This window comes from Leucopleurus acutus (assembly GCF_964270905.1).
Source record: "Leucopleurus acutus genome assembly, chromosome: 2".
Lineage (NCBI taxonomy): Eukaryota > Metazoa > Chordata > Mammalia > Artiodactyla > Delphinidae > Leucopleurus > Leucopleurus acutus.
The window spans coordinates 57,498,902-57,516,306 of NC_139143.1; the positions used below are offsets into that span (position 1 = coordinate 57,498,902).

At 34.6% G+C, this 17,405-nt stretch overlaps 1 protein-coding gene across 3 annotated transcripts in view; it reads left to right on the forward strand.

The window, feature by feature from the left end:
• ACBD6 (acyl-CoA binding domain containing 6) overlaps window positions 1–17,405 on the forward strand; it is a 229,155-nt gene that overhangs the window by 86,255 nt on the left and 125,495 nt on the right. For 2 of the 3 annotated variants that reach the window (XR_014326024.1, XM_082834433.1), the window contains 2 exons: window positions 1,945–2,050; window positions 16,669–16,758. The exons of the other annotated variant lie outside the window; for it this stretch is intronic. Coding sequence is in view for 1 of the 2 variants with exons in the window: in XM_082834433.1 (XP_082690559.1) it covers window positions 1,945–2,050; window positions 16,669–16,758 (196 nt within the window). In the remaining variant the exon portion in view is untranslated. Of the gene's footprint in view, window positions 1–1,944; window positions 2,051–16,668; window positions 16,759–17,405 lie in introns of those variants that run through there. 3 annotated transcript variants of the gene reach the window in all.

Sequence of the window (17,405 nt, forward strand, 5' to 3'; positions counted from 1 at the left end):
CATAGAAAGTATATTTTGTGATAGTTAAATATAGCTAAAATACTGTTATATGCAGCCTTAACTTAAAAAATTAGACTTCTCCTTTCAGGGGTTTTGGCCTCAGACTTCACTATTTTCTTCCAGAGTAAGTGATCTGGAAAAGCATTTTCTCTTTTGCAAATGAACATTTTCAAGAGACCCTATTTTTTTTAAAAACGTGGTTTTTTTCCTGGAAACATAGCTCATTTTCTCCAGCTTGAGGCAGGCTGTTTCTCCTCTGTATTCTGATAGGCCTTTTTAAAGATCCAATTTTACCTTATGTTAATGGTATATATATTTTTTATCATCTCAACCATACTGTACCTGTATTGAATGCAAAGTTTCTTGCTTATCCTTATCATCTCTTATCACCAGACTCTTGTCTAGTGTCTTGCATGTAGTAGGTGCTCAATTAAATACATGACACGTGTAAGGAAGGCTTAGACTGTTAATGCCAAAGTAGTGTGTTTTAAGTTAATTACCTCTGACTAGAAATAACTTTTTTTTTTTTTGCGGTACGCGGGCCTCTCACTGTTGTGGCCTCTCCCGTTGCGGAGCACAGGCTCCGGACGCGCAGGCTCAGCGCCCATGGCTCACTGGCCCAGCTGCTCCACGGCATGTGGGATCTTCCCTGACCGGGGTACGAACCCATGTCCCCTGCATCAGCAGGCGGACTCTCAACCGCTGCGCCACCAGGGAAGCCCCCTAGAAATAACTTTTTATAGGGTATAAGGTATTGGCTTTTAAGATAGAAGGACTCCTATGGTCAGAGGCTTTTTTTCTGATGAATGGAAGCTGTGGCCTTACAGGTTGTAGAACATACTAGTTATAATGTTTGAAACTCAAATTGTATTATTTTATGCCTGTTTAGAAAATGTAGAATAGTTTCATTATTAATATTCCAAATTACTGATCTTTTGGGAATCATAGATCCTTTTGAGAACCTCACTGAAGCTACCTCCCCCTTCCCCACCTACCCACTGCCAACACAGTCAGAAAAATGCATTATGCATCTGCACAGATAATTCTGTATACTATTTTAGAGAACTCATAGACCTCATGTTAAGAACTTCTGCTTTAGATTCTGGAAGAGACTACAGCTTACTAATTGAGATGTAGCTTGATATAATAGAAAAATGGACTATATGCAAAATCAGTTGATCTGAGTAAGTTCTAGCTCTTATTCTACCCTTGATAAATGTGATGCCATTTGACAGGTCATATAACCTCTCCTTACCTATTTCTTTATCTGTGAAGTGAAGCAGCTGTTGGATAAGATTAAGTGAATTAGTACATTGATATGCTTAGAATAGTGCTGAGTACATACTGTGCTTCCCAGTCTTTATTTTTATTATCTCATGAAGGACTTCTGAATTTCGTGATGCTCTAATTATCTTTCCCTTAAGAAAATTACTTTGGTGTGTGTGTATATATGTTCGTGTTGTGTGTGTAATTTCTTAAAAACTTGGATAGCAACCAACTTATCCTTCTGTTATTCTGTAAGAGAAGTAGTAAGCTATGTCCTGATCTTTTGCTACCTCTATACAGGCAACAGTAAATGACCTTCTCACTGCAGTGCTACAATTGAAAATTCTGAGTCAGAGGATATATGTGACTGTCAGTGTATAAAAGTAATTGGGGAGAAAAAGAGCACTGAGAAAATCTACTCAAGATGTTATATTAGGGTACTAGTGTAACTTGTTAAAGCAGATGAAGCTCTTCTGTATAATTATAGTTGCTAGGAACTTTAGTCTTTTCAGTGATTGGATGTATTACGTCTTACTGAAAATCCAGTATTGTTCATGTAAAATTCTTTATAAAAACAGATTCCATTAATGTTTGCGGCAAATAGGTTGTATTAAAAATATGTAACTTTTATGTATTACCTAGTAAGACAAACACTATTTTTTTTTTTACTCTAATTAGGGAAGAAGACAAAAACATATTTGATTACTGCAGAGAAAACAACATTGACCATATAACCAAAGTCTTCAAATCAAAAAACGTGGATGTGAATATGAAAGATGAAGAGGTAGGAAAAACGTGTCCTGTGAATTATTTTCTTATGCTTTGTTGTTCTGCCCCAGTGCTTTTTTTCTACACAGCAGGCCTCTGAACTACAACTCAAACCACATTATGGTTAAGAGTATATCAGAATATCTAAATGAGATGGTGTCACCCAGTTAAGATACTTTCTGTATCTGTATCCATCATATTTCTGTCCATTATAGAAGTTACTAGCTGAAACTTGCAGCAGGAAAATAACTTATATTTGTTCATGTTAAAGGGAGAGACTATTAACATATTTATGTGAAATCTGTAGGTAATATTAAAATATTTATAAATAGCTTTAGTATCTTCTGTCATTATACCTGAAACAAGTATATTGTCCTTTGCCCAGTAACTGTATTTCTAGAAAACTGTCAAAATTTTGGTAAATCCAATCATTTAAATGCAGGCCCACTATTTAAAGGGATCCTATACTAAATTATTTTGTAAAATATATTACTTATTAATTTAATTATTTTGTGAATAAAACTGTTCACATATCGAGCTTAAAACTGTCCCTGAATTATAGTTGTTTAAAAAGGAGCAGAATTTACTAATCACTTTTAATCATTTTTCTCATTCTTTGGTAATGCAGTGAAGATGATCAAAATGACCAGAGGGTGGCAATTGTTAGGAAGAGGACATGCAGTGGTCGTAGATGATGCGTAGAGTAGATGATCAACTTCTGTATTAATTGAGGGCTCTCTGTACAGGCTAGCCCTTAATATTATCTCACTTTTAGGCAGCATCTTTCCTGTAGTATATTTTCAGTGACATCTGGAACTGAAAATGTAAGACTGTAATTCTACAGTAAAGTTTGTTCTCCTATAAATAATGAAAGGAGTCAAGAAAGATGTCGCTAGAGAAAAGTGGAAGCCAGATTGTGGAACAGTAACACCGGCTCTTCTGATTCCCACTTGGGTTTTTTTTTGCCTTTCAGGATCAGAATACATTTTATTTTAGTCAGTCAGGCACGATTTCTTCTCCTGATTTTATTGTCGTTTTTAATGTTTGTGCTCATGAGTTAAGATTTTTATGAAGTTAATACATGTAGATAGTTCAAAGGAAATCAAATAGTACTATAAGTCTTACAACAAAAAATGTGCTCCCTTATCTGCATCCTTCTCACATTTGATTCTAGCTCCCTTGAGGCAAAAACTTTCAGTGCTTTTAGTTGTTTCTTTTGCAATTTACCTACATAATTCTAAATAATATACTTGTATCTCTTGATTTTGCAAGTCTAAACATTATTGATTTTCTTCTATGTTATATTAGGATTTAGCTCTTTTACTCATCTTCCCCCTCTCTCTCCCCACCCTCTTAACATAGTTATATCACAGTTTTTAGTGTCAGTTTTCTGATTGCATCTCTATTATATCAGTGTTTTTATTATTATTACAAATTATACTATAATTAATGTAATATAGTCAATTATGATTATAATGTAACTATATTATTATGACTATGTAAATATTGTTTGTTGCTGAGCTATGGACTGTACTATATGTATTAGTCAGCTTTTGCTGTAGTAAAAACAAAACAAACAAAACCCCAAATTTCAGTGGCTAACAACATTTATTTCTTGCTCATATTTCAAAAGCCTTGGAACCAGTTGAGACTCTGCTGGCTTCTACTAGCCTTGTTTGTGCTCAGTTCATCTTGATTTCATATGTCTTCTCATTCTGAGATCCAATCCCAATGGATAGGCCCTATATGGGGCAGACAATAAAGGCAGACAGAACCAGACCCCACAAATACATTTAAAGCTTTCCTTGGATGTAGCATGTGTCACATCTACTCACATTCCTTTGTCTAAAACAAGTCACAAGGCCAAGCCCCGGGTCACTATAGTGGGAAGTATGCTTTGATTGCAGGGAAGCAAGGCAAGGGTGGAAAGGGAATGAATAAATTATATAATTATGAATAATGCAATCTACATACAATGGTACAACATTTTGTTTTTCTTAAGGTTAATAATGGCCTCTTTTTTTCTTTGTCTTCTGTGTTCCTATTGCAATTCTTTCCTCAAATTGTCCAGTAGAGGTCTTCTCTGTACAGTCAAGCGCATCAGGTAATCAATCCCATGGTTTTTTTAGCAATATTCCTCTGGAACCCTCCTTCCTTCTTCATCTCTAAACTGGACTGGTTGTTCTTTAGGCCTCTCGCATAGATGTCATCCTGGGATTATGCTTTACCACTGTCTTTGGAATTCTCTTCCCCTTTTTCCTGGATTTTTCTATTTTGTGGATCCCAGGTCTTCATCTTTTATCGTTTACTTCTGTGTTTTGATGGAGTGTCTCCTCCACTAGCGTCCTCTTTTATTTATTTCCTGGTTTTGAAGGAGCATTTCCTTTAGTAGCTTCCTGGGTAAATGTTTTGAGATATTCCTTGTTGAAAATGTTTCTATCAGAGCTCTTGGTGTATTCCATATGCTCAATAAAGATTTGATGAATTATGAGTGAATGAATGATTGAATGAATGAATAAGCAGAAGCAGCATAGTATAATGGTGATGAGCTGGACTACCTGGGTCTGAGTGCTAGCACTGTCACTTCCTAGCTATATGACCTTTGTCAAGTTTGTTCTGTCTCAGTTTCCTAATGTGTACAATGGGAATAATAATAGTACCTGTGTCAGAATTGTTTTGAGTATTATGTATAAGGCACTCAAGCAGTACCTGAAACACACATGCCAAGCACTCAAATGTTAGCTGTCTTGATTATCCTTAGTGAATAATATGAATGAAGGATGATGATATAATGAAGAAATGAAGAAACCACAACTTTTTTTTGTAAAGACTTAGTTGTTTTTTTTTTTTAAGAGCAGAGCAGTTTTAGGTTTTATAATAAATTTGAGAGGAAGGTACAGAGATTTCCCATATGACCCAACATTATTAACATGGTACTTTTTTTTTTTTAAAACCAAGGATGAACCTACATTGATATATCATTATCATCCAAAGTCCATAATTTACTTTAGGGTTCCTCTTGGTGTTGTATATTCTATGTATTTGGACAAATGTGTAATGAAATATTCATCATTACAGTATCATACAGACTCTTCACTGCCCTAAAAATCCTATGTGCTCTGAATATTAATATCCCCCACTCCCCTGGCAACCACTGATCTTTTGGTTGTCTCCATAGTTTTGCCTTTTCCAGAAGGCCATATAGTTGGAATCGCGTAGTATATAGTCTTTTCAGATTGGCTTCTTTCACTTAGTAATATGCATTTGAGTTTCCTCCATATCTGATGGCTTGAGAGCTCATTTCCTTTCAGCACCGAATAATATTCCATTGTCTAGACGTACCACAGTTTATTTATCCATTCACCTCCTGAGGACTTTTCTTGGTTGCCTCTGAGTTTTGGCAATTATGAATAAAGCTGCTATAAACATCCATGGGCACGTTTTGTGTAGACATAAGTTTTCAGTTCCCTTGGGTAAATAACAAAGAGTACAGTTTGTAGATGATATGGTAAGAGTATTTTTAGTTTATTAAGAAACCACCACATTGTCTTCCAAAATGGCTGTGCCATCTTGTATTCCTACCATCCATGAATGATGCTCTTTTGTTAGGTACATACACCTTAAGAATAGTTACATCTTCTTGGAGAATTGACCTCTTTATCATTATGTAATACCCTTCTTTATCCCTCATAACTTTACTTACTTTGAAGTTTGCTCTGACTGAAATTAATATAGCTAATCCTGTTTTCCTGTTGTGTGTTAGCATGGTATTTTTTTGTCTGTCCATTTACTTCTAATCTATATGTGCCTATATATTTCAAGTAGGTTTCTTATAGACAGCATATTGTTGAGTTGTGTTTTTGATCCACTCTGACAATCTGTCTTTTAATTGGTACAGTTAGGCCATTGACATTCAAAGTGATTGCTGATATAGTTGGATTAATATTTACCGTATTTGTTACTGTTTTCTATATGTTGCCCTTATTCTTTGTTCCTGTTTTTGTCTTCCACTCTTTTCCTGCCTTTTGTGGTTTTAATTGAGCATTTAATATGATTCCATTTTCTTTCCTTTCTTAGCATATCAGTTATGCTTTTTTTGACCTTTTATAGTGGTTGTCCTAGAGTTTGCAATATACATTTATAACTAATCTAAGTCCATTTTCAAATAACATGATACTATCATGGGTAGTGTGAGTGCCTTATAAAAACAAAATATTCCTAATTCCTCCCTCCTGTGCCTTGTGTCATTGCTGTCACTCATTTCACTTACATAAAAGCATACATAAACATGTATATATGCATACTATATATGCATGTTTGTATATTAGTACACACATAAGATATATAAGATACATAAGCATGTATAATCAAATACATTGTTGCTATTATTTTGAACAAACTGTTATCTTAGATCAATTAAGAGTAAGAAAAATAAAAGTTTTTATTGTACCTTCACTATTCCTGCTTTGATGCTCCTTCTTTCGTTATGTACATCAGTTTCTGACCTACATTATTTTCCTTCTCTCTAAAGAATTTCTTTTAACGTTTCTTGCAAGGGAGGTGTATTGGCAACAGATTTCCTCGAAATTTGTTTGAGAAACTCTTTACTTCTTCACTTTTGAAGGATAATTTCTCAGGATACAGAGTTCTAGGTTAGCAGGGGTTTTTCCTCAACAGTTTAAATATGTCACTCCACTCTCTTCTCGCTTGCATGGTTTCTGAGGAGAAGTCTGATGTAATTCTTATCTTTGTTTCTCTATAAGCAATATGTTTTTTTTCCTCTGGCTTCTTTCAGGGTTTTTCTCTATCTTTGATTTTCTGTAATTTGAAAATGATATGCCTAGTGTAGTTTTTGAAGCATTTATTTTGCTTGGTGTTCTCTGAGCTTCCTGGATATGTGGCTTGGTGTCTAGCATTAATCTGAGGAAATTCAGTCATTGTTTCAGGTATTCATCTGTTCCTTTCTCTGTTTCTTCTCCTTCTAGTATCCCCATTATGCATACATTGTATCTTTTGTATTTGTCCCATAGCCCTTGGATATTCTGTTCTGGGTTTTCTTTTTTTTTTTCCCCCAGTCTTTGTTTTCACTTTTTAGTTTTCGAGGATTCTATTGATATATCTTCTAACTCAGAGATTCTTTCTTCAGCCATGTCTGGTATACTAATAAGCCCATCACAGGCATTTTTAAAATTTCTGTTACAGTGGTTTTTTTATCTCTATCATTTCTTTTTGGTTACTAGGATTTCCATTTCTCTGCTTACATTGTCTGTCTGTTCTTGCATAGTGTCTGCTTTATTCATTAGAGCCCTTAGCATTTTAATCATAGTTGTTTTAAATTCTCAACCTGATAATTCCAGCATCTCTGCCCTGTTTCATTCTGATGCTTACTCTGTTTCTTCAGATTGTGGATTTTTTGCCTTTTGGTTTGTCTTGTAATTTTTACTGATAGCTGGACTTGATATATCAGATAAAAGGAACTGCTATAAATAGGCCCTTAGTAACGTGGTGGTGAGGTGTTGGGGAGAGAAAGTGTTCTATGGTCCTATGGTTCTGTCTCAGTTTTGTAGTGAGCCTATGCCTCTGGACTGGGAATCTCACAAATGTTTCTCTTTTTTTTTCCTCCCCCTTTAGTTGGGACAGAATGGCTGGAGTGGACTGGAGTTGGGTATTTTCCTAACCCCCAGATCAGTTAGGCTCTGATAATACCCCAACAGGTTAGGTGCTGGTTAACCAGTTTCCCCTGAAGGCAGGCGGTTTTGAGAACAATAGAGCTTTGGCATATTTCAGAATGGTTAATTTCCCTTCCCCCTGCCAGAAGCAGTGAGGGGATGTTTCTCTGACATTTATTGTGGGAACCTCCTCAAGCTCCTAGAAGTAAATCTCACACTATTGGGGGGGTGCGGATAGAGGGGTTGAGTAGATGCCCATGGAGTTTATAACCCTCAGAGTTGTCTGCACTGTGCCTCCAGCAATTCATTAATTACGGTCAGGTTTTCTTACCTGGCTCTGGTTCCCTGGCTGGTTTCCACTTGTGAGGCTCTGCTCCAGGATGTCGAATTCATCTATCTGTCTCTCTAGTCTCAGGGGCAGTGGTTTGCCCTGTGTCTTTCCCTTTCTTATGGATCTAAGAATTGTTGATTTTTTCAGTCTCTTCAGCTTTTTTGTTTGTTTGTTAGGGTGGAGTGGCAACTTCCTAGCTCCTTATATATGGAACTGGAAACGAAAAGCCCACTTAACTTTTCACAGTCACTTTTTCACTGGAAATGATTGTGTATGTACTATATTATCCCTGTTAGAATTCTCCATCTTTCAAATAATACTATTTTATACAGTGTGGGTTATAGTTTACAGAGTACTTTCCCCATATTTACAACTCTGTAAGGTACTTTCACTTATTACCGTGTTGTCTTTACAACAGCCCTGTAAGGTAGATGTTATCCTCATTTCACAGACAGGAACTATTTCAGAGATGTACACATTACTTGTTCGAATACATACAACTGCTAAGTGGAAATGCAGGTCTGAGAGAGTGTTCTTTCCACCACTGGATTTAAGAAGGATAATCAATTTCCAGTCGACCCTGCTACTGTTGTGCTCTGATTTGCAACAATTTCTTTTATAAAATAGTCAAATCCACCTGTGACCTCTGCAAGGATCATTGGGCAGCAATGATAGGGATAAAATAAATGTCTAGAACTCAAATAGCTTACACTAAACAACACCATTTTTGTGTGAAAATAAAAGTAACACTTGTAAAATATCTTGCTTCTGTCATTTAGTGACTTTGATATAGTACGGTTTCCCAGGTCTTCCAGTTTGTTACCCATGCAGCTGCCTTTCCCCCAAGTCTGCCAGAACACTTGTGTTTCCATGAACAGGTGAAGTGCTTACACATTCATAGACTGAGACGCCCAGAATTCAGTTGGGTTCTCTCATTGCTCCAAGCAGATTTCTGCCCTTTCAGCCATGACAACTCAGGCTGGGCTCTAAATACTGATGGCAAGACCTTTTATTATTAATCAGGGATTTGTATGAATTAATTTAAGAACATGAGGGAGGTGGGAGCTTAAAATTAACATCCTAAATAAAATAAAGGGTACTGCTTCATGACGCTTAAAGCTCTAGCAAATAAAACAAGTTTGCAAGCTTTGATGATGGATTAAAAGTATATAATCTCAAAGTTAAGTTGCTAGCTAAATACTTTTAACCCCTTTATCAGAAAAAAGACATTTCCCTACTATAATAAGTTGGGTAACAATTACAATTTTGAAAGGATATCCTGGTCTTCTAGGTGTTTGTCTAATATTTGAGCTTTAGTTATTTCACTACTCATTGCCTAAGATTCTTTGGAATGGTATACGACTTTATTTAAAATGTTCATTCAGCAGATTCAGCCCAATTTCAGTCTTTCCCTGAGATGATTAAAAATTACATTTATTGCACTTAAAATTTTTGGTGAGCACATAGAGAAATTTTAATTATAGTCATAACATGATAAGCCACATTTGCACTCCCACATATTGAAATAAACATAATTATTATATTGCCTAAAATGCTTAGAATCTATAGCTATCATAGCACATGAACATATATATATATATATATAAAATGCCTTTTAAATAAAATATTCCTATTCTACAATGAAGTTATTTTATTATGCAGAAGTATAGTTCCTGGTGTGTATCTTTTATTTAAGTTGTAATTGCTACAGATATAGTAAGGCATATATTTCTAATTTGAGAAAATTACGTGGTGTTTCCTACTGATATGGTAATTAGGACGCTGTCTATATTTCATGTAATAAAAAAGTTTTGTAGTTAATACTTACTATTCAGGACGCTATAGGTTCCAAGTTTATAGCATCATGGTGTTCTATGTACTCATTTGTTAAATTACAGCTTTTATTAAATTTTTTAATCATTTGCAGAAATGTTTGGAAATTGAAGTGTAGATAATATGAAGAGAAATGTGAAGATCTAAAAGCTTATACATTTTTTAAAATGGTGCTTCAATTTTTATTTTTTGAGTCAGTTAATATAACTCTTCACACATGCCACATATTTATAGTTCTTCCAAGAAAATATCTTGGATGATTTAAATAATTTATAAAGTGTACTTAATATATGAACAGAATATTTCTTATCAATCATCAGGCACATATTATGTCTGCACAATTCTTGTCACACAATTTATATCTCAGATTAGTGCCATATACAGTAGACACTGAATATGTGCTTAGTGATATTTAAATAATATTTTATTTATTTCTAATTAATTTATTTTTGGCTGTGTTGGGTCTTCATTGTGGTGGGCGAGCTTCTCATTGCGGTGTCTTCTCCTGTTGTGGAGCACGGGTTTTAGGTGCGTGGGCTTCAGTAGTTGTGGCACACAGGCTCAGTAGTTGGGGCGCACGGGCTCAGTAGTTGTGGCGCACAGGCTCTAGAGCGCAGGCTCAGTAGTTGTGGTGCATGGGCTTAGTTGCTCCGTGGCGCGTGGGATCTTCCCAGACCAGGGCTCGAACTCATGTCCCCTGCATTGGCAGGTGGATTCTTAACCACTGTGCCACCAGGGAAGTTCCTTAAATAGTATTTTAAACTTTTACATTAATTTAAATTTGTTTTAGAACAAATGTAGCAATATAATAATATTTGAATGAATTAGATGACATTATTCCAGTGCAGCTATCATCACTCCCCCCCAGAAGCATTCATACAATTCATTGGTTTTTCCATAGATTTTTGTCTGATACACTCAAAAATTCCTCTTTTATTGAGCTGCTACTTTAGTTAAGTTCTTTCTGTTCTTTTGAAGGTCTAATTTTGTACCATTTTCCATATGTTTATTGATTCTTTCAAATACTTTGAAGAAGATCACCTTTCTGTTGACTCCATTCCTTTCTGCACTTGCTTTGTTTTAAATTTGTGGCTCATGTCAGAATACAGTTTACATGCTTTTGGTTTGAGAAACTGCTGCAAAATCTGGCAAAACAGACAGTACTAACCTAACAAAGAAGCAAAAGGTTTAAGAGGCAGAGTCAGTGTACTAAGGCTCAATTTATGCTTCTATTTAAGAAAGGAAGGAAAAAATGCATCCTCTTAAATAACTTTCTACACTTGAGTATATGTTAGTTTGGTTATGTAGTTGACTAACATATTAATTTGAAGGAACTTTATTCACACTAATAATTGAGAAATGCATTCTAAACTGTCAAATTATGCTCATTTGTATAAATACAGGCAGCACCATTTAAAAATCAAGCCTATGGTAATACTTTACACCAGAAACTCGTACTGAATGCAAAATGAGAAAATAGTGAAAGTCATTTAAATCTTATGAGCTTTGGCAGTATACTTTTTTTTTGAATTTTTTATCATGGTAAAATATACATAACAAAATTCACAGATTTAACCATTTTCAAGTGTACAGTACTGTGTCATTAAGTACTTTTACATTGTTTAACCATCACCACCGTTTTATCTCCAGAACTTTTTCATCTTCCCCAACTGAAATTCTGGACCTGTTAAACGCTAACTCCTCATTCCTCCCCTTCCCACAGCCCCTTGCAGCCACCATCCTACTTTCAGTGTCTATGAATCTGACTACTCTAGGTACTTCGTGTAAATGGAATCATACAATCATACACAAGCTCTCTTGAGACTGGCTTATTTCAGTTAGCATAATATCTTCAAGGTTCATCCATGTTATAACATGTCAAAGTTTCCTTCCTTTTTAAAAATGAATGATATTTGTATGTATATACTGCATTTTGTTTATCTAAATATCCATCTGTGGACAGTTGGGTTGCTTTCATATTTTGGCTATTGTGAATAATGCGGCTGTGAATGTGGGTGTGCAAATTTTTGTTTGTTTTTTTCCAACACTTTATTATGAAAATTTGTAAACATACAGGAAAGTTGAAAGAATTTTACAGTGAACATCTATATCCCTACCACTAGATTCTACCACTAGTTATTTTACTATGTTTGCTTTATCAATATCTAGCCGTTTCTCCATCCATCAATTGATCTATGTTTTTGATGCATTTCAGAGTATTTTATAGACAATAAATTTTCTTCTGAATGCTTCAGCATACATATCATTAACTAGAGTTCAGTATTAGTTTGGTTTTTCTTTTAAGGTAACATGTATATATACAATGAAATGCACAAATTTCAAGTGCACATTCAATTAATTTTGACAAATGCACATACCTGTGTAACCAAAACTCCTATCAAGATATAGAACGTTACTGTCACCCCAGAAAATTCCCTCATGCCCCATCCCAGGTGGTTCTTTCTCCTAATCGTACAAAGGTAACCACTGTTCTGATAATTCTTCTACCATAGATTGGTTTTGCCTGTTCTAGAACTTTATATAGATGGAATCATAATATGTACTTTTTTGTGTAAGGCTTCTTTCATTTAGCATAGTGTTTTTGAAGTTCATTGATATTGTCATATAGATCAGTATTCTTCCTTTATATTGCTGACTGATATTCCATTGTATGAATATGAATTCATTGTAGTGTATTTATCCATTATCTTCTGATGGACACCTGGCTACCTTATTATTATCACTGGATTACTTATTATTTTATACAGGATGAAGTAATATCTCCCTTGCTTACTCCTTAACCCTTTAGTTACTAACATTATGGCTTAGTAAATGCTTATAAAGGGAGTTTCTAAAGTAGTGTATTTAAAATCCTTCTGAATTCCCTGATAGCTCAGCAATACCATTTCCTTTTACCTTAGATCTTAGCCAGTGAAGGAGATCAAGTATTCACTTATTTTAAATGTGTATTAGCTTCCATGCTAGCCACATCTTGCGATCATAAACTGCCACCCAGTCCTACTGCTGTCTTGGGTTTTTGAAAGAACGTTGTTGGTTCACTAATGAGAGGTGGGTGGAAGTAGGAGGCTTTGTGTAGTTTCTGGTGGTTGCAGGTGGGGGAGTTCTCACTGTAGCCAGCTGCTACAATGGCAGCAGCGAAGGGTAGAAAATAGGGATAGGAGAGAGGAGGCAGAGACACTACAGGTTATTGGTAGCTGAAGTCAATCAATTGTAAGTTGAAACCCAATTTTTTGGAGAGAGAAATTCAAGTCAACCTATTTGCAGTATTTCACTTCGTAATTAGACAGTACTATACCATATCATCTTTGATAAAATGGCAACTCTTACAAATTTAAACATACCAACTTTGCCATGTTTTTGTCTACTGTATGTATGGTGTACATGCTTTGTTTGTATCTGTTCTCAAAATACCCTAAGAACATCGAGTCATTTTATAATACCATCTCTTTTCATTTAATTTGTGATATCCAGGAGAAATCTAATTTTTAAAAATTCTGCATGGTTTAAGAACAAGTAACCAGGGATATCAAAGAAACATATAAAATATTAAGACTCACTCTGTATTTTCCAGAAGGTATGAAAGTAATACCACTTAATAGGTTAGCTGCCACCCTGCACTTTCCAAGCACTTTAGAGTCATTCATCTGTCTGAGGTAAGACGGTATTTGCACCCTTGGTTAACAGATGGGAACTCTTTCTTCCCTGCTGTGTTTTACTGTATTTGAATTCCAGAATTTATCCAGAGCTCTCCAAACAGTGCTTGTGGTTTTCTGCTGACCTAACAAAGATTCCTTTTAATAATGGCTTTCCCCACAAATGTCCCAAATAGTTCTGCGATATTCTTTCAGAAGTTATTAAAACTAGAAGCAGACAAACAATTGTCAGCTTTTGTGGTAACAGTAAAAATAAATTTAACTTGAGAATTTGTAAGAGATTATATCATTCATAGAAGATAAAACAATTATATCTAAAAATAGGTAGAATATCTCATAAGTTTGTATAAAATCTTTAAGCAAATATAAATTTAATGTGCACCTAATTGATGGTTTTCCTTCTGGAAGAGAAATTATGGAATCCTGTATCTAAACTAATTTAGTAAATTTAATAATTGCATTATATTGGTCCATATATGTTTATGGTTAACAAAGAGAAAGGAGAGAAACCACAGGTGTTTATTTACTGATTTTATCAGTAGGGGTTATGAGGATAGATAGATATGCAGATATCTGTAGATAGATAGATATCTATAGATAGATATGCAGATATCTATAGATAGATAGATATCTATAGATAGATAGATATGCAGATATCTTCTCTGCAAATTACTGGTTATTTATTACTTGAACTAATAATCTTAGAGTATGTTTACAGGAACTCTACAATTTGAAGAAGTAAAGAGTTATCACATTCAGATACCTGGTTGTGCTGATCTTTGTTCATTTAAATGCAGGATATTTGAAGGCAAAAATTCCAAAGCCTGATTTACTTTATCTGTGCTTATTTACAAGTATGTTTAATCCTGCTCTTGTTTTTGAACTTCTTAATGCTGCATAAAAATATTAATCATTAGGTGGTCTTAATGTAGCTATCTTCAGCCCTTCTGCAGAAAGTCATTATCAGAGAATTGATTCTAATTCAAGGTTAATTAGCGTACCATTAAAATAATGTGTTACAAAAATTAATTACATTGCAGGTCAGAAAACCTGTTAAAAAGCATAGTGTAAATGTCTGAGAGCACATCATCCTCCTTAAAACATTGCTATACAAGTGCCACCCTTCTAGAAAATATATCCAAAGTGAAAATCACTACTGAGGTCCAGTCATAGGTGTTTCGTCTAAGTAAATTTTTGGCACCACATATGGGAAATTTAAAATATAACTCCCCATTAACAGTAAAATGCGTTGCTTGTCTGCTTTCCCACCGAAACAGCTAAGGATTTATAATTTAGCATTAGTCTATGTAACCCTATTGGGTTAAACCTAAGGAGAAATCAGGAATCTGGTTGAGAAATAGAAATTATCTGTACATCTTGTAGTAAAAATACTAGATATATTAATATTATGTTTTCTTACTTAACTATTAGGTACTTCTGGTAGGTTCCCTGTGTAAGTCTATCAGGCATCATTTTAACTATGTAGTAATTCTTGTTAATAATTTAACATAATAGCCATAAAATGTACAGTTAAAATTAGAACTAAGAATGATACAGACTTTGACATTTTATCTGATTATTTTAATGTAAAAGCTGTGAAACAATTACATTGAACTATAAAATATTTTATACATTGGTATTAGTTCTGAGAGTCTAATTAGAATATCTATCTATTCGTATAGAGGGTTTTGAAATTAGTGCTCTAGTCACACTAAATCAGTACACGTTAGAGCTGGAGAACATTTAACATAGGCAACTCTATTCTCTACTCCACAATACATTTTTTACTTGGCTTTTAGAATTGTCTCCATTTAAAAAATGTTTAGTGGGCTCTGAGCAAAGTAGTTTTGCTGTTACAATAAACTGTGAATGATTTGCCCACGTTTTAAAATTTTTTGCTTCCCTTCCTCTTTGGATTTTGTGTAAGCCTATTGCAAAACAGATATTCACAGGTAAGTAAAAATAAATTGAGCAAATGAAAGAAAAAGAAAAGGACAATTTGTAAGGAAGAAGTTGTCTTACTTTTTGTTTGTTTGTTTCAAGAATAGTTCCTGGTTTGATTAGTTGAACTAATAGGTATGTGAAGAGAGTCTGTAAGGTGAAGTGTGTGAGTTTAGAAAAGCTTTCTTGAAAAGTGCTTTTTACTTTAAAGTCATCTTTGTCCCAGCTTATATCTCCTTAAATCTTTTCTAAAATGACATAAAGCAGGGATTTCAACTTAATTTGGAAAAACATTCCATTCTTTAAAAAATGACATCACTACCACCCTGAAAAAAGTAGTGTTAAGCCATACATCACTCATTTCTTCAGAAAAGCCCTTAGCTTTGGGGGTTTTGTTTATTCTTTGGACTGAGTAGGCTCCTTTCATTAACTAAACCAAGATGTCTGACAGTGGAGAAAAGAATTAACACATTGGGAGTAACCGTTCATCCTTGGTAGACAACAGTTAAAATTAATGTTTCATATTTAGTACTTTTGTCTCCTGACAGTTAATATCTATTCTGTTTTACAAGTGGCTTTCACAGTCAGCATTTGAAGACAAACACTAGCAGACTTTACTAATGTTTTGGGGATATTTCAGGGTGTAAATTTGGGATATGAAGGGGAAATGCTTAGTTTCAAAGTGATTAAATTTTCTTACATTTTAAGGAATAAACTTGAGTAAATTTAGATAAACTGCATTTAGATTATGATCTCTACCTAGGTTTAAGTACTTATATTTTTTTTATCCATAGGATTTTTTTCACCAGAAGTGGACATAATTTAAAACTATCTCTTACCTTTATAGAGTACTTTAAAATTTACAAAGCATTATTTTGTAACTCATTCATTCAACAAATGTTATTGGTATTATTGTTGTTAGTGTTACCCCCACGCTGTGGGTGAGGAAGCTGTTCAGGCTGAAGAAAGTCACTGGGCTAGTACAGAACAGATTCCAGAAGTAGAACTCAAGACTTTCTATTGATTTCCAGTCTGCTGATTTTCCCATAGAACATTTTATATCAATCATTCTTAGAATAGTTAATCTACATTTTTGCATATTACTCTGTCTTTCTTCAGACCTTATATCTTTTATATGGTCCCACACTGGATTAACAAATTCATTTATCTTTTTCTGTGTTTTTAGGGCAGAGCTCTACTCCATTGGGCTTGTGATCGAGGACATAAGGAACTAGTCACAGTCCTGCTACAACATAGAGCTGATATTAACTGTCAGGTAAGAATGATGAAAAGGGAGCTTTTTTAAAAAAATTGGGGTAAAATCCACATAAAGTAAAATTTACCATATTAACAATTTTAAAGTGTACAGTCGAGTGGCATTTAACAATGTGCAACCATCACTACTGTCTTGTCCTGCAGCATTTTCATCACCCCAGAAGTACGCTTTGTACCCATTAAGCGGTCACTCCCTATTTCCCCCTCACTCCAGACTTTAGCAACAACTAATCTGCTTTCTCAGTGGATTTGCCTCTTCTAGATATTTCATATAAATGGAGTCATAAAATATGTGGCCTTTTTTTCTGGCTTTTCACTTTGGCATATTTTCAAGGATTATCCATGTTGTAACATGTAACAGTACTTCATTCCTTTTTGTGGCTAAATAATATTCCGTTGTATGGATAGACCACATTTTATCAATTCATCAGTTGATGAGCAGTTGGGTTGTTTCCACCCTTTGGCAGTTGTGAATAATTGCGGTGAACAATTTGTGTACATGTTTTTGTTTAAACACTTGTTTTCAGTTCTTTCGGTTCTGTACCTAGGAGGAGAATTTAAGTTATATGGTAATTTGATGTTTAACTTTTTGAGGAACCTCCAAACTTTTCCACAGGAGCTACACCATTTTACATTCCCGCCAGCAAT